Here is a 21,459-nt window from a genome sequence, read left to right as displayed (position 1 = left end):
CAAAATGTTGACTCATCTGACCACTGAACAGTTTCCACTCTGCCTCAGTTAATATTAAATGAGCTTTGACCCAGAGGAGACTGCAGCTTTTCTGGATCATATTCAAACATGGTTTCAGCTTTATATGAAACAGCTTTAACCTGCATTTGTGGATGGTATGGTGAACTGTGTTGACAGACTATTATTTGTGGAAGTGTTCCTGAGTCCATGCAATGATTTCCATGATGGAGTCAGACCTGGTTTTAATGCAGTGCCTCCTGAGGCCCTGAAGATCACGGCCATCCATTAATAATTTTCAGCAATGTCCCATATGCACAGAAAGGGTTTGTCCCCTTCTGTACCTACCTGTCCCACTTTCATAGACTTACTCAGAAATAGATGAATTTTTGATTCCAAGAAGGCTCATCTTATGATGCCATATATTGATATTCTCCAAGTATCTAAACCTCCAGATGCTGCTACAGCAGCGGCTGAAGTCACCCCCATTTGCCATCACCTTACATCAGCAATATTTCCTAAAAATCACATCAAAGCTCTTATTCAATTTTATCAACTTACATATCGTTCGTGCTAGGGTTGGGAATCTTAGTTGTAAGGCCAATACGATATGCATCTCGATACAGCATCTCCGATCCGATATGTTAAAGATACATGTCTGGCATCTCATGATGCGATTCGATACGATTCACACCCAAATCATGATACAGAGCAATTAAGCAAATTCTGATTGAACACATTCATTCTGGTAAAAAAAAAATATATGCAGTGCAATTCAATGAGCTTGATTATTTATTTATCAAATAAGACCATGACTTTTTACAAAGTGGCTTTAGTTCAGTTTCAGAACACATGCCTCACATTCAGTCAGATGAAAAAGTTAGGACTTTGTTTCCAACGTCATTTCTCTGCATGTTTCTAACACTCAACTTCTTGCTCCCTCGCTGAATCAATTTTTAATGTAATGTATTTGTAATGTAGGGAAAACAGAAACAGGTTCTGTCACTTTAACAGACACCTGCACAAGGTATTCTGGGATGCACTGTTGGATCTGTATGACACTGTTTAAGGAAGTATCTGTGGTATGTACAGCAGTATTCAATGCAGTTGATATAGTAAGAAGTACACGTTCATACACCATGTCGTCACCTCCTTCTATGTCTGTCAGATTTACATACAGACGTTGCAGTATTCATCCGCAGCGCTTGTGCCACAATCCATCCACGGAGCTCAGACTGTTAGTGTGCAGTGTACACATCCGTGAATCTGCAGCATACATTAACGTGGCTCTGAAGGAAAGAAAAACTTTACCCAAATAAATAGTAACACTTTTAAATGCAAGTAAAAATATATTGTATAGAACGGATCGAATTTTATTGAAACGAACATTCAATAACCAATGCATCGCGATATCATTCCAAACTTTTATCATTCACTCGCAGCTTCTCTACCGGTGCACTCAGATTGTGCACACGCATGTTGGCATATTGATGCGTATCAGATAATCTTCTCATCCTTAGTTCATGCATGTAATGCTTAAATAGTGCCTTTAAAGGAGTGAAATTTTACTTTTTTAAATGGAATTATGCATTTTCAAACATTTCCCTGTGGTTTACATAAACTGTAAATGCTCTGCTTGGGTCTGAATTCTTCATTAATTCAACTCCACAGGTCCATCTTCAACCCTGTTTCTGAGTAATGACACCAGAAAGGTCATTTGGAGTGCTGGCCCTTTAAATGGGTCATATTTCTCTAAACCCACTTTTATTAGTCTTTGCTTCATTCATTTGTATATTTGGACCCTAATAGTTCAGAAAGTTTGAATTTGAACCCTCCAGGTGCTGCAAAGCTATTTTTATATTCATTTTGGCAAAAATTGAGTGGATTTCTACAACCCGTTTTAATTCTGCTTAATTTGGTACGTGTATAACTAGTTACGTGACGACATTTGCACATATAAGGTCAAGACTTCCAATGAACACTTGTCAGAGTACAACATAAGAGTTTGTCAGCAGCAGTGGTTTTAGTCCATACTGAAAATACATCCATACTTCTCCTAAAATGTTCAGTTGTTGGTTGTATTAACGAACTCAAGGTGCTGAACGGGACAGAAAGCACAGCCAACAACCTGGAGGGGGTGGGGCGTGAAGTGTCTCATTTGCATTCAAAGGGCCAGCGCTCAAAACGACCTTTCTGGTGTCATTACTCAGATATAGAGTTGAAGATGGACCTGTGGAGTTAAAGTAATGAAGAATTCAGACCCAAGCAGAGCATTTACAGTTTATGTAGACCACAGGGAAATGTTTTAAAATGCATAATTCCATTTTTTTTTTTAAAGCAAAATATCACTCCTTTAAAATGAATCCAAAGTGGGCAAAACAGATAAGATACCAGAACATGTCCTTTTTCCAGATTTTCAGAATCTTATGATTATATCATGTATTGTGGACAGTAACAGATAAGAAGTCTCTGCCATTTTACATTGAGAAATGTTACTCGGAAATTGTTCACCAATTTATAGACATAGTTTTTCACAGAATGGTGAGCTTCTGCCCATCTTGACCTCTCCTTTCCTCTCTTAAGCTGTTTTCAGACCAGCCAGCCCGGTGGCGGAGCTGGTTCCTGCACCAGTTACACTGGGAACCAAAGTGTTTGCCCGTGAAGGGCCCGCATTCATTCCATTATGCAAGCCCATGATGCGCCATAGACATAGAGCGTTGCTTTGCCACACAAAAACAAGGGAGATGTTTTACTACTGTTTTGTCCCTCCACACTTACCATAGATGTAGTAGGACTGATGCATGATGGAATTGGCCCGCGTTCATTCCATTATGCAAGCCCATGATGCGCCATAGACATAGAGCGTTGCTTTGCCACACAAAAACAAGGGAGATGTTTTACTACTGTTTTGTCCCTCCACACTTACCATAGATGTAGTAGGACTGATGCATGATGGAATTGGTTGTAGGAGAAAAACCACATGTATGCAAGTGAATGTACAAGCAGCAGTAAAGATGATGCAGAACTCTCAAAAGATGGTTTTTATTTAATGCAATGCAGAACATTACAACTCGGTTTCTCGGTCATTTTCCACACTCACGTTGTCTTGGTTTGTTTATTTTTCTGTTTCTGACCTGGATCAACCTGGTGACGTCTACGCATGTCGTCACAGTTCACTTAGAAACACCAAGCCTGCGGGGAACTAAATTTTCAGTTCCCAAATGCTCTGATTTTCAGTGTGAACACTTCAGCCAATTCAAGATTAGGTGTGGGAACTGGCACCAGCACAGTTCTCTGTCGGCCTGAAAAGGGCTTCTGATGCTCAACCTTTTCTTTTTAGTGCCACTCATTTTCTGGAGGGTTTTTTGCCCCCTCTCAAGATTTTAGGGCCATGTTATAAATGGTACATTTTCCCAGTTTACACATTTGCTATGCTTTCTATGTTCTACCCTAAATAAAGTATGATTTCATGAGATCTGTTTATCATTGAATTTGATTTTTATTTACATTTTCCACAACATTTACAGTTTTGGAATTAGAGTTGCAAACACACTGATGTTTTGTAATGTCAAAAAACAAAAACAAAAAAGGACAGCACTGGCCTTAACACTATCAGTGTCTGTATCAGTGAACTGGTTTGACAAAATGCTACAGTGACATGAATGATCTGTGTTCAGCCTGAATCCTGCCTTTATCCTTTCGTCATGCCTACTATTTCTACCATACTTAACTCTAATCTACACCCAAACTGTTCAACTTATCAAAGGTCAAGTGTCAACAATCCATGCAAAATGGTACAGAAACTTTCACCTGTAGCTTTAAGTATAATACTGATCTGAACTCTTCAGTTCATAAAACAGGTGATATATAACATGAAAATACAAATTCAGTCATGAAGTTATACTGCAGTGAGTTCAACACAATATTTAATAAGTTAAATGGCTCAGTGTTTCAGGAATCAAGCCCCTTGAAGTATGAAAATGAAGCCAAGAGAAAAAAAATGGTTGAGCTGGAAGTATATATGAATTGTAAATTTACTGAGACATGTGAGATCCTAAGGCAGGCATGAGTTCTATGAATGAAAACAATACATTTATTATGTACAATATGTAACTTTTTATAAGTTTATGTTTTTTTTACAAAACCATGGCAACTTCCTGAGCATGTGCTTTCTGATTTCTGGTAAAGTCAAGCCATATACAAGAGGGTTGACAACCGGAGGAATCAACACAAACTCCAGTGACAAAATTACAGCTAAATATGGGTTTAACTTTTCCACATCAATACGACTAAGGGCAACATCACAAAACCCTGCAAAAGAAAAGGTTACAAATGAAATAGTGTGTGGTAAACATGTTTGGAACACTTTGCTCTTGAATTCAGATGACATTTTGCTGCACACAATTATAATTCGACAGTAGGTATACAGGACATAGATCAGAGGAAGAAACACTGTAACTACAGCTACTAATAACCCTACAATGTTGCTGATTAAAGTGGACACACATGACAGTTTAGCAACATTCCAGACGGCACAGTATACTTTTAAGATCTTATTGCCACACAGAGGAAGCCTTATAGCCAAATAAAGACATGTTGCAACAGAAAAGGCTGGCATTATCCAGGCAAAGGCTGATAATATGCAAACTTTCTTACGGGTCATCTTATTGTGATAATGTAAAGGTTCACATACAGCAACATACCTGTCAAAAGCCATTATACCGAGGATGGTCATTTCATAAGATCCATAAGTGTAAATAATATAGATCTGAGTGAAACAAGCTGGACGTGAGATGAGTGTCAGACAGAAGGTCCATTAAAAATCTGGGGATGAAACCAGTCAAACCATAAAGAGCATTGACAGACAACAGTGCAATGAACATGTACATGGGCTCATGCAGTGTTCTCTCCTGTGATATGACCAGTAATATGATTATATTAGCGGAGACAATGAAAGCAAACATCAGTAAGCACAGTACAAAGGCTGGATAACGGTATGACCCTATATTCACAAACATAGTCAGGTTAAAGTGGAATGTAATGGTGTAATTTTCCATTAAATTCATTTAACCGATATGAAAGAAATCAGACATACATATAATGATACATTACTGTCAGTTACTTTGCATGTAACTTTGTCACAACAGTCATTTGAGTTTGTTAGAAATGAAGGAAACAAACCATAATTCTGTAAATCATCATATCCCTCTTATGTTAAATACATATTTAAACATAACAACTAGAAGAAAGGTCCATACACATCTACACAATCTACAAATAGTCATTAACTCTCAGTTCATGACAGAAGCTGACTTTATATGTAATGCTGCTAATGACTTCAGGCTTTACAGGTTGGCTGATGTTGCCACAGTGAAACGTGATGTAACAGTTACTATAAACAATTCACAGAGGAAAAAAATCTTATTTTGCCACATAAAAATATCACTTTCTAATATTATGAAACCATCCTTAATCTTAACACAGGAGTTAAGTAGGAAGTGTGCATCTTAACTGACTACTTTAAAAAGGTTAGTTGAATTGGTGGTACCTTTGAATGAGTTTTTTTTTTTTTTTTTTTTTTCTACAAAGGGAGCTGTTCATCTCCACGAAATAGTGTTTTGTTCTTTGGATTTCTATGCTAATCATTTTTCATAAATGACAAAGATTGTGTTCAAGCATCAGGGTAGGGCATCACTAGTCACTTTTCTATTGACCCTCAAATTGCGCAAATATAACTTGTGCATAAAAATTTACCTAATGGAAAAACGTCAATTTCACCCAAACTCTCGTTTTTCGATTAAAAGTTTTTGCGCTGGCAAGAAGTGGTTTTTCAGGCGTAGCACAAATGGTATCTATATCACACAAAACTGCAATGGAGAGACCTTTTTCTGCAACTAGTCACGCAAATTAAAAAAAAACGGATATTAATGGACATTACAACAAGTGAAGAAGAAGAGTTTTGAAAGAAACATGGCGCGGTATGTGTGGACACACCAGGAAACTGAATCATTTTTTAATTTAGTATGAGATAGAGGAGTAATATATAATAATAATGAATATATCTGTAAATCAACATGATATTTACGTTCATTGCCATGTTTATGGAATGACTTCTCATGTCATCTCACAACGATAAATAAACAAATCATCACATTTGTGATTTAATGGAGATACCGACATTACGCACTTCTGTTTTTTTGACATTTCGTAAATATCTGTAAAGTTTTGCGCATATGTCCAACAAAGATCGCGTTAACCAAAAATTTTCCGTCATTGACGGATTTTTTTTAAAAAATGACGGACAATTCTGAAGGCCGTCTGTCATTTTGACAGATTAAAATACTGAGGGCAATCTAGGAAAGTTTTAACACAACACTGAAAAGAACCTGCGCGCAAGATCGCTAGTCTGTTTCTGTCTAAAAGGCATCAAACAGTCCATAACAGCATCCAGTACAGCAGCACCGTTCGCAATGACAACTACGCTGAATACAACACCGGTACTTATTTCAAATGACTCAAAGTACACCCCCTGTCCAGTTGGTGTCAGTGTGCATATTAATCAGTCATTGTCACATCTTGTGTCGTTGTTTAGCTGACTAGCCAAAATTAGATGCTACTTTGCTAGTGCAAAATGTCAAAACAGCCGAATCTCCTGAATTATTTTGAAAAGACGAGTAAATGTGATGGCATTGAACGCGGTGAAAAAAGAGGGACTGATGCGGTGGAGGATGAAGGACACGCAAGTACTGATAACATTTATCAACCAGAATCAACTACAGTTACAGGACAAGCAAGTGACAGCAAGGTGGTCAAGATGGAGTACCGCATTCAGTGGGAGCAGGAGTTCACCTGAGAGGGGTTTCAGCCTTCAGAACCAAATAAAAACAGCCATGAGAAGTCGTCTGTCTGAGGCAAAAGTGAAAAACCTAATGACAATCGCCTCTGCAGCAATCTCCCTTGATGCATTTGATTACGCACGGACCAGTAGGAAGGTTTGAGTTCATGGTAGACTGTACAGCGGATCAACTGAGCTCAGTTTTGTTAATTTCTTGAAAATAGTTTATTTGTTAAATGTATTCACCCAGTTCTTTAAAATGGCATTGTTCATATTACAATATTTTCCCATTTTAGCACAATGGCCTCTGTCACTGTTGGGGAAAAAAAAAAAAAAAAACGCACAATATGTAAGTTCGTTCTGTGTGTAACTGTTATCATCATCGAGACGTTTTTGAACATTAAACACTACTAAATATGTTATCATTAAAAATAAAATCTGAAATGGCGGATAATAATGTGTTATGACGGAATTTTTATGACCCTGTCCGTCATTTTGACGGACAATAAAAATGTCTACCGCAACCTCTGATATCCAATGGAAAAGCGACTACTCTCTACTTCCGGATCCAAACCTTTTCATTCCACCATTTTTAAAATGCCACAGTAATGTGTCCCCGAGTCCATAAAATATATTCAGTTGACACTGTACAGTGGTTTGAAGAAGTGTTTGCCCCCTTCCTGATTTCTTATTGACATGATCGTATGAAGGCGGTTCATGCTCGAAAACCCTCCAATGCAACCAAATTACAATTCAGCAAAGATGACTGGGCCAAAATTCCTCCACAGCGCTGAAAAAGACTCAGTTATTAGGTTTTGGGGGCAATCACTTTTTCACACAGGGCCATGTAGATTTGGAATATTTTTTGTTTTAATAATAAACACCTTCATTTAAAAAACGCATTTTGTGTTTACTTGTGTTATCTTTGTCTAATATTTACATTTGTTTGATGATCTGAAACATTTAAATATAATAAACATGCAAAAAAAAAAGAAATCAGGAAGGGGGCAAACACTTTTTCACACCACTGTATATCTTTATGTATGATGATAAATTGTACCAGAAGTGGATGAAGTTGATAAGTAAAGTTACAAGTCTTAATCAAAGGAGAAGCAATGTAAGTTGGGCGCTAGCTAGTGTTAGTAAGAAATTTTAGTTCCCACTGCACCTGCCAAACCAGATCTTCCAGTAAGAATAGAATAAGAATTAAGGTTGTTTCACATCTTCACTTATTATCGTATTTCATTTGTCAGTCCTTTATCTCTTTTGTCCAGGTAAGGGGAAGGTGAATAAAATTGCGATGTATGTCAATACACAGATGAACACTGCAGTAAACGAAGCAGGAGCTGAAACAGTATTTATGTATGCATTATATTCCAAATGTTAAGTTATGACGATTTAAAATGACACCAAATGTTCGTTGTTTTGATATACAAGAACTAAAACAAAATTAAGGACATTGTTATTCAACTTTATTCATATTCGCCAAAACCACAAAGTAATAACCACAAGAAATATAAAATATAAATAACATATAAACATAAAATTAAATAAAATGAAACAAAATTGCCGCTCGAAAATCTTACAAAGCTGTGACAACCCTTCTTTCTGTGTAAATACATTTTTAGCAAAAATATTTGTATTACCAACAATAATCTCAACTTGAATTATTTTCTTGGAAAGCAAGATTTAAATCCCTGAAATGAACAGTCAACTGCTCTAATCTGGCATCAATGCATGAACAGATGTAATGAATGGTCAAAGGTAAAAGCTGAGTGCAGGAAGTACTTTTGTTTTTGAACAATTCACTTCTCACAAGTAGAAAAGCACTCGGAGAGCACAGACGTCCGCCAAGGCAGATTAGTGGGACCCCCTGTTGACCCCCCCCCCCCCCCAAAATCACCACCAAAATGTAATCATTTGTTCCTTGTGCCAGTATCAACATTTCCTGAAATTTTCATGTACATAAAACACATGATAAAACTCAGTTTTAAAACCATACCTAAAACACTAAACTAAAAACATACATACAAAAGACCATTAATACTTTAAAAAGTACTAAAAGTATACAACAATGTTCCCTAAAAGCAGAACTGGATTCAATCAGTTACAACAACATCTACATCTAGATTTATCTGTTTCCAGTTCATTTAAAATCACTTTGAATATATTTAAAGACACAAGTTCCTTCAGTTTTATCTCCTTCTGTAGGTTGTTCCAGGCAGTGGGAGCAGAACATTTTAAAGCCTTATTTCCCAGTTCTGTTGTGACTTTTGGAACATATATAGGGATAACAGATGCTGGGACTGGAGACTGTAATTATTAATGTCATACCAACAGATGTAGACCAGCAAATACGATGGAAGCAGACCTAAAATACATTTATAAATAAAAGAATACCAGTGTTTCAGTCTGTTCATGCAACTCGAGCGCATAAAAGATAATGATGAGTCCGAGCTCTGAGGCCTATAATAAACCTCAGACATTGTGATAAACAGTATGAAGGGCATGTAAACACTGAGATGACGCATTCATATTAATAATGTCCCCATAATCCAACACAGACATAAAGGTGGTAGCAACAAGTCTCTTTTTAGCCTCAAAACAAGGCCTGTGCTGTCGGGGGCCAACAGCAAGGGTACATCCCCAAACCCCCCCAGTCCTCTGCTGTATAATAAAACAAATAAGTAAACATAAACATATGTACACTTTATTATTTTGTTTTGCCATTTAATTCTACTAAATTGAAAGGACTTTGAAAAATCATGTCAGTTAGCATTTAGCATACACCCACCCAGGGCGGCCATGGCTCAGGAGGTGGAGTGGGTCATCCAATAACCAAAGGGTTGACAGTTCAAATCCTGCTCATGAACCCTCGAGAACAAAATGTAGTCTGCTCAAACCTTTTTTCCAGGATCTCCTACCCTACCTTTAACAGAGCTTTTATTGTGTAAATGTATTTTTGTCACACTTGCCGGTTTCTACTTCTGACAGTTTTGCTGTAAAAGGCACACACCTGCAGTGACTGAAATCGGACTGAACTAACAACAGCCACGTCATGTTATGTATAACACAATGGTTGTTTTTTAAACATTTCCTTTGATAAGTAGCATATTGGCATATTCCCACAAAAATAAGAAAACAGATTTTTATAAAACATAACAATAAAGAACACTTTGTATGTTTGAGGCAGATCCTCCATTACCCCTCTGCATGTGCATGGATTGGATCATTCCAAATCCCATGTCAGCACCTCACTAAGTTTTGTTGACTTGAGAAGATAAAAACAAGTGGCAGAACATCCGGTGTGGGATAGGTATACAGACCTGGGTGCCACATTGTTCTGCTCACAAGTACATTGTGCACATGAGATTCTTAAAGTAATTACCTGGATTCTTAAAACTGGCAAACTGTGAAATGATACAATGGATAATGTTTCAAGTATAGATACTGTCTTAACTCTGATAGGGATAAGTGGTACACAGAGGTACAGAGCCACTCTGTTTTTTCTAACATTATTGTGCTACTGTGTGATCTGGCTGGTAAATTTGGTGATTATTGTGATAATTATTGTCGATAAGAGCCTTCATGAACCCATGTATATTTTCCTGTGTAATATGTGCATCAACACTCTTTATGGCACCGCAGGATTTTACCCCAAATTCCTCATGGACCTCCTGTCTTCGTCTTATGTCATTTCTTATGCTGGATGTCTTCTGCAGGGGTTTGTGCTTCACTCCTCATCCTCAGCTGATTCGACTACTCTAGCATTAATGGCTTATGACAGATATGTGGCGATATGTCGACCTCTGGTGTACCACTCTGTGATGACTAAACAAAGAATTTGTGTACTTCTGTTTTTTGCTTGGCTTATACCTTTTTACTTATTGTTAACAAGTACAGTTACAACAATAACATCCACTACAAGGATATGTGGCTCACACATACCAAGAATCTACTGTATTAACTACTGGGTTGGTGAACTTGCATGTCAGGCCTCTATAACAAATGTTATCATTCCAGCTTTTAATTATACTTTTTACATTACCCTTGTTCTTTTTGTTATTTGGACGTACATATATATGATCAAAACGTGCATCAAATCTAAAGAAAACAGGCAGAAATTTATGGCGACATGTGTACCACATTTCTTCTGCTTAATTATTTTTACTTTCTCTCTGTTTTTTGATCTAGTGTACATTAGATTCAGCACAAAACATATATCACAGAGTGTAAAGAACTTTTTGGCGCTAGAATTTATCTTTTTTCCTCCAATCATTAATCCGCTCATATACGGCTATAAACTGACCCGAATAAGAAACAAAATTACACAATTTCTTTGCTGTAAACATGAGACTTCTAGACTGAAGTGATGAACTGGACATGTACCAACTGTGAACAATGTAAAACATCTATATATTACAACCGTTTCTAGCTGGACAGAACAAAAGTACAGCCTCAAATAAGAAAAACATCGGCTGGTATGGAAAATGATCAAAAATGTGCTTTGACTTATATGTGGTTATAGACAGTGAGAACACATGCAGTTTTGTTTGGTCAGTTTGTTTCAATCTGTAACACATTCATGAATATGTTGGGATAGAGTCAATATAAGAATGAAAACGAGCTAAAATTGTTAAAGTACAGTTTGATATAAAACAAATGAATGTTTTCATGATCAGATCTCATTATGGGATTATGCTCAGACCATTCACTATTTCAGATGTTTCTTACAAATAATATCCACTTGTGCTCCAGACCAAAGACTAAAGGACCATCCAGGTGGAGGCCACAGGTGTTGAACTGTCCTGAATCTGTCCTCACTTTTTCCTTATAGAGAAAGAGTGAAGCCATTGTGAAAGACAAGATGTGACTCAAAGACCACATACTGTTGTACAACTTGAGATTTGTTTGCAGGAAGAAATAGAAAAATTATATCTGAAACACATGGTGGATGCCTTTAGTGCCCAACCATCTTTTAATTTTTGTTAAAAATCTTTGCTTTTCTGACTTCTTCCTAAATGTGTTGCAGGTTGAATGTGAGAAATGGACATATATTCACAAATGGAATTAAGCTGACCAGACATTATATGAAATAAGTTGTGTTCATATTGTCTACACTGAAATACAAGTTAAAAGACTTCCATATATATGTCTAATTTCCATTTTCCATACTCTCCAAACTTTCTCTTACTTTAAGATTGTACCTCTTCACCACTTACTTAAAGAATGACAGAAAAAAAGGAAACGACAGTTACAGTATTTAATGGAATGATAAGTAGGCCATTCTGTATCAGACAAACATGTTTTCAACAATTACTAATCAAATAATTTTGAGTGCGATTTTAGAATGTCTATGGTTTTGAATAAAGCTCACTTTTAATTACATATTGTATACACATGTTATTCTTTTGTTTCCCATTCAATTCTACTAAACTGAGAGGACCTTGGAAAATCATGTCAGTCTGCTAGCATTTAGCCCACCTATAACTTTTTGGAGATCACACTGACTTTTTTGTTCACATATAAGGTCATTTTTGGCATCAGTCAACTTCTCACATAAATCATATCTTCAGCTGACACTATTGGGATTGCGTTAGTCCAGAGTGTGTCATTCTGTGTTAGGATGTGAGTGTCTGGTTGTAAATAGTGATGCTTCAGGCCAAACTCCTATACAATGTGAAAAAATAAACACACTTTTTTAATCATGTCATGATGACACCACCAATTAATAGAGGCCTATTATTAGAGACCTGCATATTAGGGCATTAGTGACTTCAGATTTTTTTCAGATTGACTTATTTGTCAATAAAGTCAAAGTTGAGTCGACTTATCGTATGATGACGTCGTCACATTGACAGCAGAGGAACAACACAGACACACAGCCGTTCAACAATGAGCAACTTGTACAAACATTCACTGCAACATTAACAATGTGCAGTAAAGAGCAGAATAAAAAAACTAAGACACAAGCATCAGCAGTCGTCAGACATTTAACCAAACAAAACATAGGCTAACACCTTGAATTTTCTCTTAAATTTAACTGAACAACATAAAGTGGGAAAAAGTTTAGACAGTGACAGAAAAGATGCACAGCATGTTAGAGAAAAGAGCGCATTGTCTTCATGAAATAAATGAACAGAATAATCCAAACACACTGGCTGTCCAAATTATTATTCAGTATTGGTGGTGCTTGCGTGGTTCACAGAACATAACTTAGATCATAGTTTTTCTAGATCTAGTTATCCTACTGAGTCATCTTCTTCCTTCAGTCTTGGCCTTGCGCTAGTGATGCGTGGGTCATTTTTTTTTTTTTTTTAAGCCACTTTATGGAATTTTTTGACCCGCCCCGCAAATAAAGTGAAATTTTTTGGACCTTTCATTTGTTTTTGCACCAACCCGACCCGGGTCTGCTGATCCATGCATCACTACCACTCACTGTGCTCCATGTTTTCATGTAGAAAGATGAGAGTATCGACATGCGCTGAATGATGGCTAGCGCACAGTCAGGTGATGGAAGGGAGAGAGAGAATAACACACGACTAGTCGACTCCTCCAAAGTAACGTCTACTTGTGCCACAGATGTTGACGTGTCGACAAACCGACTTTTCAGTTAATGCCCTACTGCATATTGGTGGTGTGTACCACAGGGCGTAGTCATGGGTCCACTGCAGAATTGTAGTAGTAGAGCTAGTACTTAACTGCTGCTTCCATCATCTGTCGCTGACTAGCCTCAGCCTCGCCTCAGTCAAGACTCCCACAGCGCCTCCCCATGGCAACAGTTGGCAGCTGGGTACCCTACGGCCACAGACTAAGCTGTGGTGAGGTCTTAGAGTACCATGGACCCTAGAGCTATGACGTGCAGGCCCACCGGCTCATGGACATGCCCTTGTATCCAGCAACCATGCCCCAGTTATGGGTCAAACAACAAAGCATAGGTAGGACTCTTCAGCCTTGGTTGGTGACTTAGCTATAAGAAGGACCCTAACCCTATAAACCTGTACCCATGGCTGTTGTCAACTTGTGGCATTCATACACCAGCTAGCTTATGACTCCCAGTGGGTGAGAGAGTGAGACTAAATCTGTGCACTAGCCTTTCTATAATCTACTCGTACTTGTAATTATTGTCTTCTGCTTATCCGCGTCCGGGTCACAGGCAAAGCAGCCTCAGCAGAGAAGCCCAGACAACCCTATCCTGAGCCACTTCCACCAGCTCTTCTGGGGGAATCCCGAGGTGTTCCCAGGCCAACCGAGAGATATAATCCCTACAGTGTGTCCTGGGTCAGCCACGAGGTCTCCTCCCGGTTGGACACGCCAGAAAACCTCACTAGGGAGGCGTATGCAGTCTATAATGTATAGATTATAATCTATAATCTTTCTATAATCCACTCAGGTGCAAGTATCTCAGCAACATCACACCAAGCACACAACCAACCTCAAAGTCTGATGGGTGATGGGCTGGTGGCAAAGTGGACAGGTGGAGGATGCTACTGGAAGTCTCTAGTCATGATACAGCACATAGGTATTCCAAGCATGATGGTTGTCTGCCACTAACATGGGTGACGGTGTCACTCATATCCTGTTCGGATGTCATAGCAGCCTTCTTCAGGGACAGTAATGTTCTTTCTTGAAAATGAAGAGATACTGAAAACTGCTCACCTCACCAGCGTGTGTCAGGAGACCACATCTAACTGACCCCAAATATGTGGCCAAACAATACAAATGAAACACAAGACTCATAATTTCTACCTTGCTTCATGGGATGTCTGAACACTGTGGGACAGCAAAGACAAGCCAGAACGCAGAACAGCCATAGTTGCTAGAATACTGCACCACTATACATCAACATAGCAGCTCTTGGTGAAACCATAATCTTTCTCGAGGATGCTATACCTCCTGTTGGATAGCACAGGTAGTGTAGGACTAGCCATTCTCTCCGCTATTGCCTGCAGGTTGGACACATTCGCACAAGGCATCAGTGAAAGACTAATGACAGTTCATATACCACTGACTAACAAACATCATGTCACCGTGATCAGAGCCTATGTGCCAACCATGTTGTACGTCGATGCTGAAAAAGATGCATCCTATGAGGAGCTGGGTAAGGTTTTCCACAAAGGTCCCACATAAGGACAAGCTGACTCATGTGTGACTCTAATGCCAGTGTTGAAAGAGACAGTCATGCATGACAACACACACTAGGACATGGTGGCATTGGGAAGACAAATTTAAATGGCCTACTACTACTGAGTAAATGGTGACAACATAACCTTGCATCACTAACACAATGTTCTAGCTGGCAAACAAACACAAGGCAACCTGGATACACCCACGGTCCGAGGAATGACACCTGATAGACTGTGTTATAGTCCACCAGCGACACAGGAAGGATGTAAAAATTAGGGCCATGCTTGGTGCTGACTGTAGGTCAGGCCAAAGATTGCTGAGAAGCCAAATGTCGCTCTGTATAAACCCCAGAATTAAGAATTTTTATTTGTCAGTATATTTTACATTATGAACATACAATACACAATGAAATTCATCCTCTGCATTTATCCCACTGTAGCTGAAACTTACAGAAACACTACACACTGCAGACTAGGAGCAGTGGGCCGCCATGTCAGATATCTAAAAAAGAACATTTGACACGACATAAAATGGCACTTGGAATATTTTCAGTGGATCATTCATCACCGTCTCTGCACATGCCTGGATTGGTTAGTTCCAAATCCCATGTTAATACTTTGCTGAGTTTTGTTGACTTGGGAAGATAAAAGCAGGTGGAACTACATTCAGTGTGGAATAGGGATGTAGGACTGGGTGCTGTGTTGTTCTGCTCACAAATAGCTTGTGCATATGAAATTCGGATAAAGTGACCTCTATACACTGACAAACTGTGAAACGATACAATGGATAATGTTTCAGGTGTGTTTACTCTGATAGGGATAAGTGGTACAGACACGTACAGAGCCACTCTGTTTTTTCTAACATTATTGTGTTACTGTGTGATCTGGCTGGTAAATTTGGTGATTATCGTGACAATTATTGTGGATAAGAGCCTTCATGAACCCATGTATATTTTCCTGTGCAATCTGTGTATCAACGCACTTTATGGTGCAGCAGGATTTTACCCCAAATTCCTCATGGACCTCCTGTCTTCATCTTATGTCATTTCTTATGCTGGATGTCTTCTGCAGGGGTTTGTGCTTCACTCCTCTGCTGCAGCTGATTTTTCTATTCTTGTCCTCATGGCCTTTGACAGATATGTGGCGATATGTCGACCTCTGGTGTACCACTCTGTGATGACTAAACAGAGGGTTTGTGTGCTTCTGTTTTTTGCTTGGCTTGTACCTTTGTGTGTGTTGTTAATGAGTACAATAACAACAATAACATCAACAACAAGGTTATGTGGCTCACACATACCAAGGATTTACTGTATTAATTTTTTGGTTGGTAAACTTGCATGTCAGGCCTCTATATCAAATGTCATTATCCCAGCCTTTAATTACACTTTTTATATCGGGCATTGTCTTTTTGTTATTTGGACTTATATGTATATTCTAAAAACATCCATAAAATCTAAAGAGAACAGGCAGAAATTTATTAAGACGTGTCTGCCACATCTATTCTCATTAGTTATTTTTACTTTCTCTCTGTTTTTTGATCTTGTGTACATTAGATTCACCACAAAATATATATCACAAAGTGTAAAGAACTTTTTAGCACTAGAATTTATCTTTTTTCCTCCAATCATCAATCCACTCATATATGGATTTAAAATGTCACAAATAAGAAACAGAATCACAAAATGTTTTGGTTGTAAATGTTAGATTTTTAGACTAAAGTCCTGAACTGGACATGTACCAAAATACTAATTTGTCTGTAAACACTGTAAAGCATTTATGTAAAAATTTGTATGGTATGGAAAATGAATCAGCAGTGCTATCAATGATATACTTTGATTTGTACTTAATTGTAGACAGTATGAACATGTGCTTTGTTTGGTTAACTTATATTTTCACAGATGTACTGCTGCCTAAATGAGATGAATGAATGAATATTTACAGATGAAATGAAGCTGATCAGACATGAAATATGTTGTGTTCATGCTGTCTACACTAAAATATGCGTCAAAGTACATTTTAATATCACTTCTCTCTTTTTGAATTTGTACTTTCCTTATTGCAGCATGTTTCTCCTCCTTCCTTCCTATGTAATGAAATGAAAAAAACATGTACAGTATTTTACTGAATGTCATGTAGGTCACTCTAGTCACTGCAATAAAATAATTTTGAGTTTGTTTATGCAATGCTCTTGGTTTAAAATAAACCTCTCTTTTATGAAATATGCATCTTATATTTTTTGTAGTTTTTTCATACAGTTAAACCACAGGGTATGGTGGAAATATCTTAAAGTGTAAATTCATTTTTGTCCAAATATTAAATACTGATGTTTGTCTACTTCTTCAATGCAGCCTTGAGTTTAACTGGCATTATTAAGGTTGTTTTGTTCATGAGTGCATCACAATGCTACACTTAAGGGGTCACTTTGATATGGGACTTTATGAGGCTGGAGTTTAGATGAAAGAAGAGCAAAACACTGACTTTAATATAGACTTGAATACACTCATCTTGTAGTACTGTGAATTAGTATTCATTAGGAATGATTAGTATTTGAATACACAGATTTTCAGTGTACACTCTAAAAATTATCTGCTGCATAGAGAGTTTAGAGCTGTTGTTGATTTGATGTTGTTGGCCTCGGTTGGCCTTTTACAGACACAGATACAGTTGTGCTCATAAGTTTACATACCCTAGCAGATTTGATAATTCTTTGGCCATTTTTCAAAGAATATAATTGATAATACAAAAACTTTTCTTTCACTCATGGCTAGTGTTTGTGTGAAGCCATTTATTATCAAACTAATGGGCTTGCTCTTTTTAAATCATGCTGACGGCAGAAACTATCAAATGACCCTGATCTAAAGTTGACATATCCTAGTTCTTAATCCTCTGTATTGGCCCCTTTAACATCAATGGCAGTTTGAAGTCTTTTGTGGTAGTTGTGGATGAGGTACTTTATTTTCTCAGATGGTAAAGCTGCCCATTCTTCTTGGCAAAACACCTTCAGTTCCTTTAAGATTTTGGGTTTTCTTACATGAACTGCCTGTTTGAGACCTCCCCAAAGTGGCTCAATGATATTGCGGTCAGGAGACTGAGATGGTCACTCCTTCACCTTCACTTTTTTCTGCTCTAGCCAATGACAGGTCGACTTGGCCTTGTGTTTTGACTCATTGTCCTGTTGGAACATCCAAGACCATCCCATGCACATTCTGTCAGGATATGTAAACTTATGAGCACAACTGTACAAACAGTAAAAATAGCCTTCAGTCTCACAAATATAATTAATACAATTGTCCCTACTGCTAAGGTTAATGTTTCGAATCAACAAAGTTATAAAAGAGTCTACAAGTCAAATCAGTTTCGGCTGGTAACAATGATGCTACAGAGAAAAGCTCGTTGTTGTTCAAAATGTGAACTACTCTGTATTATTCACCACTGTGTTCACTTCTCACCTGTTTCTACACAAAACCACTGAAAATGCTGTAGTATATACAATATGTTAGGCCTGTAAGTGGCACTGTAATGACAGAAATACACTGAAACACAGAGGAAGACATGGCACATGCACATAAAATTTGTGCAACATAAACAAAGTCAGAAGAAGAAGGCCATGGATGTGAACTTCCATGCAGGTTGAGGGAGAGGTCGGGCTATGGCATCATCACTTAAAAAAAAAAGTGTGTATGGTTAGCAAATACAGAAATGCAAAGGTGGATTTTCAAGACTTGCTCACTGCGGAACCTGGTTCAAAAAATGAGTGTATTAAGGCTCCCAAAACACTGATTCAGTGTGTATGACTCACCCATACAATAGAAAAAAAAAAAACTTTTATGGATACTCCTAAACTCGTCTTTATGTAAATGACTCCGGTGTAGACTGAAGAACCAAATCCAAAAAAAATAATTTAATTTGTTTTTTTACTCTTGGGAGTAAAAGAGGATGCTCAACTCAGGCCCTGTCCAGACAAAGACAGTTTTGGTCGTATCCCCAAAAGTTTTGTATTGGATAGGCCTTTCGTCCACACAGAACTGGTGTTTTCAGTCACTGAAAATGCAACTTTTTGAAACCGGGTCCAGAGTGGATAAAATTGAAAGCACCAGTTTTGCATCTTTGTCTGTACGACCAAACTGCAACTTTTCTAAAACAATGATGTCATAACCCAACCTCTCTAACCTTTTATCCCGGAAGCTAGACGCCATTTCACAACAACAACAACAACAATGGCGGACTACAGTGTAGTGCTTAGGCTACAACAGCTATTGAGCTTATTGGAAATGTTGAATCAAAATCTTCGGCTACTCTTTCATTACAACAACCAACCATAGCTAACAATGTTCACTGTATGCTCTTGGATCTACCGCAGAGAGGGGCAACCACTGTGGTGGTTCTAGCTTGAATGACACCCTGGGCAAGACCCCCCTCCACCCCCCCCCACCCCCCCCACCCCCCCCAAAAAAAAGCAAAAAAAACGCAGGGTTGAGCAAACTCAGTTTTATTATATGTCCACAAGGACATTTAAAAATATATAAAAAGTAACAGGGTCTGTGTGGAACAAATAATATAATTTAAATTAAATAGACAATACCCTGACAAGAGCATACTGTCATGTGATGTGAGAAAAGGGCTCCAGTGTTTCCAATTTGCCATTCCTGAACTCGATAAATGAATGATCCTCTTTAAAAACAATTTGCAACAGAGGCAAAAAAGGCTGTTCTTCTTCTCTAAATATATCTGTGAACTTCTAACTATTTTTTCACCACTAAATAATGTCTTCTTGAAATATTGGTGGTGGCAACTTCTCCCATCACTCTCATTCCTACGGAAAAACAAAGTCAGGTGGTACCTTACTTGGTCCTCTGTGAACCAACTCTCTCCGAATCCTGTCAGTTAGAGGTGAGGGCCACTTGTCAGGGTCAGCTGACAGAGGCTCCTGCTCAGCAGTGGGACTCAGTGGGGGTTCAGCTGCAGGCATTTCTATTGGACAGCATATCAGCACATTACTCAAAGCACATAACAGCAGAACATAACATATAAGCCTACTCACACATGATCAGAAATATTAAAATGACATAAATTAACTATTGTCTGGTCAAAAGGTTTGAAGGAAAACAATCACAGACACACACACGTGCACACACACACGCACACACACATTTGCAAAAACCCACCTGAAGGATCCTCCTGCTGGGGAGAAGTAGAATCAAACCAGTCTTCATCCTCAGTATCAGACATTAGTGGAGACACTGTCTCTGTGAACATAGATGGTGGCTGTCCCTGAAGTGTCCACATCATTCCAGAAGCCTGTGTATCTGAGGAGGTAGATGGCAGCTCCTCATCCTGAGGCACTAAGAACATTCCAGAAGCTGAGGGGGTAGATGGCAGCTCATCCTGACCAGTGGCATGGGCTGAATGATCCAAAGTATTTTAGAAGTGCCCCTGAAACTGCATCAAAAGGCAGTAAATATGCTGATGAATCTGATACAAAACATCCATGAATTGTACATTTAAATAAAGATGTCCTTGCATGTTATTAATGTCTGTCCTTACACACTAATAATCTAATTTTCAGGGAGGAACAGGACACGCTTACAGTGATGACTTGTTCAGATATAGACTACCTTTATCACCAAGTAGAGCTTTAGCAATTAACAAATGTTCGTCTTTGAAACTACTTTACAGCATTGTAAATTCCGTTAGCTTATTACAGGACAGGACCCAACAAGGTTAACCCAAATGATCGATAGACATAATGACTGAACTTGTAACACTAACAGTCTTGTTGCACCACACATTATGGTGAAATTATATATCATGTTTGTTAGTTCAATTCAACCAAAATATAGTTGTAGTAGAACAGAGTAAGCATCAGAGCAAAAGCTAACAAACGTTAGTTAGAAGCTGCCTGATTCACCTTTGCCCTGTTGTCATGACATGCACAATAATATGGACAGAACATCTGCATACCTTTATCTATGGCCCGTTTCTACTCTTCTTCTTTTTGTAAATTGGACACCTGACAGACCCACAGCTGAACTGTCCCACCCTCCCCTCCCCCTTCTCCTTCTTACTCTCTTACCGCCTCTGCGCGCGCCGCACGGCACCATCATAGCATGCAGAGGCGCCTTCACAACACAGGGGGCGCTATTATACCAATTCCATGGCACACAGTGATAGATAGATAGATAGATAGATAGATAGATAGATAGATAGATAGATAGATAGATAGATAGATAGATAGATAGATAGATAGATAGATAGATAGATAGATAGATAGATAGATAGATAGATAGATAGATAGATAGATAGATAGATAGATAGATAGATAGATAATTTATTCATCCCATAGGGAAATTTACAGGTTCCAGAAGTATCCACAAACTTCAAAACAACAGTAGTAAAACACAATAGTAAGAACACAATCGTAAAAAGAAAAAACTTTAACTTTCCACAAGGAGTCAGCGCAAAAGGAGACTGTTGTGCTCAGAGTCAGTGCAATGAATGAGT

At 38.2% G+C, this 21,459-nt stretch overlaps 2 protein-coding genes and 1 pseudogene across 2 annotated transcripts; 2 read left to right on the top strand and 1 right to left on the bottom strand.

Annotated features, from left to right (window-relative positions):
• Nucleotides 1–4,114: 4,114 nt before the first annotated feature.
• On the bottom strand, nucleotides 4,115–4,961 carry LOC115412847 (olfactory receptor 51E1-like; annotated as a pseudogene).
• A 5,296-nt stretch (nucleotides 4,962–10,257) lies between these two features.
• LOC115412845 (olfactory receptor 4P4-like) lies at nucleotides 10,258–11,205 on the top strand. Its single transcript, XM_030125502.1, has one exon. The coding sequence runs from the start codon at nucleotides 10,258–10,260 to the stop codon at nucleotides 11,203–11,205; it is 948 nt and encodes a 315-aa protein (XP_029981362.1).
• A 4,536-nt stretch (nucleotides 11,206–15,741) lies between these two features.
• On the top strand, nucleotides 15,742–16,662 carry LOC115412844 (olfactory receptor 51E1-like). Its single transcript, XM_030125501.1, has one exon. The coding sequence runs from the start codon at nucleotides 15,742–15,744 to the stop codon at nucleotides 16,660–16,662; it is 921 nt and encodes a 306-aa protein (XP_029981361.1).
• The last annotated feature ends 4,797 nt before the right edge of the window (nucleotides 16,663–21,459 follow it).

Source organism: Sphaeramia orbicularis, chromosome 21 (assembly GCF_902148855.1).
Source record: "Sphaeramia orbicularis chromosome 21, fSphaOr1.1, whole genome shotgun sequence".
Lineage (NCBI taxonomy): Eukaryota > Metazoa > Chordata > Actinopteri > Kurtiformes > Apogonidae > Sphaeramia > Sphaeramia orbicularis.
This window is presented reverse-complemented; position numbering and strand designations above follow the sequence as displayed.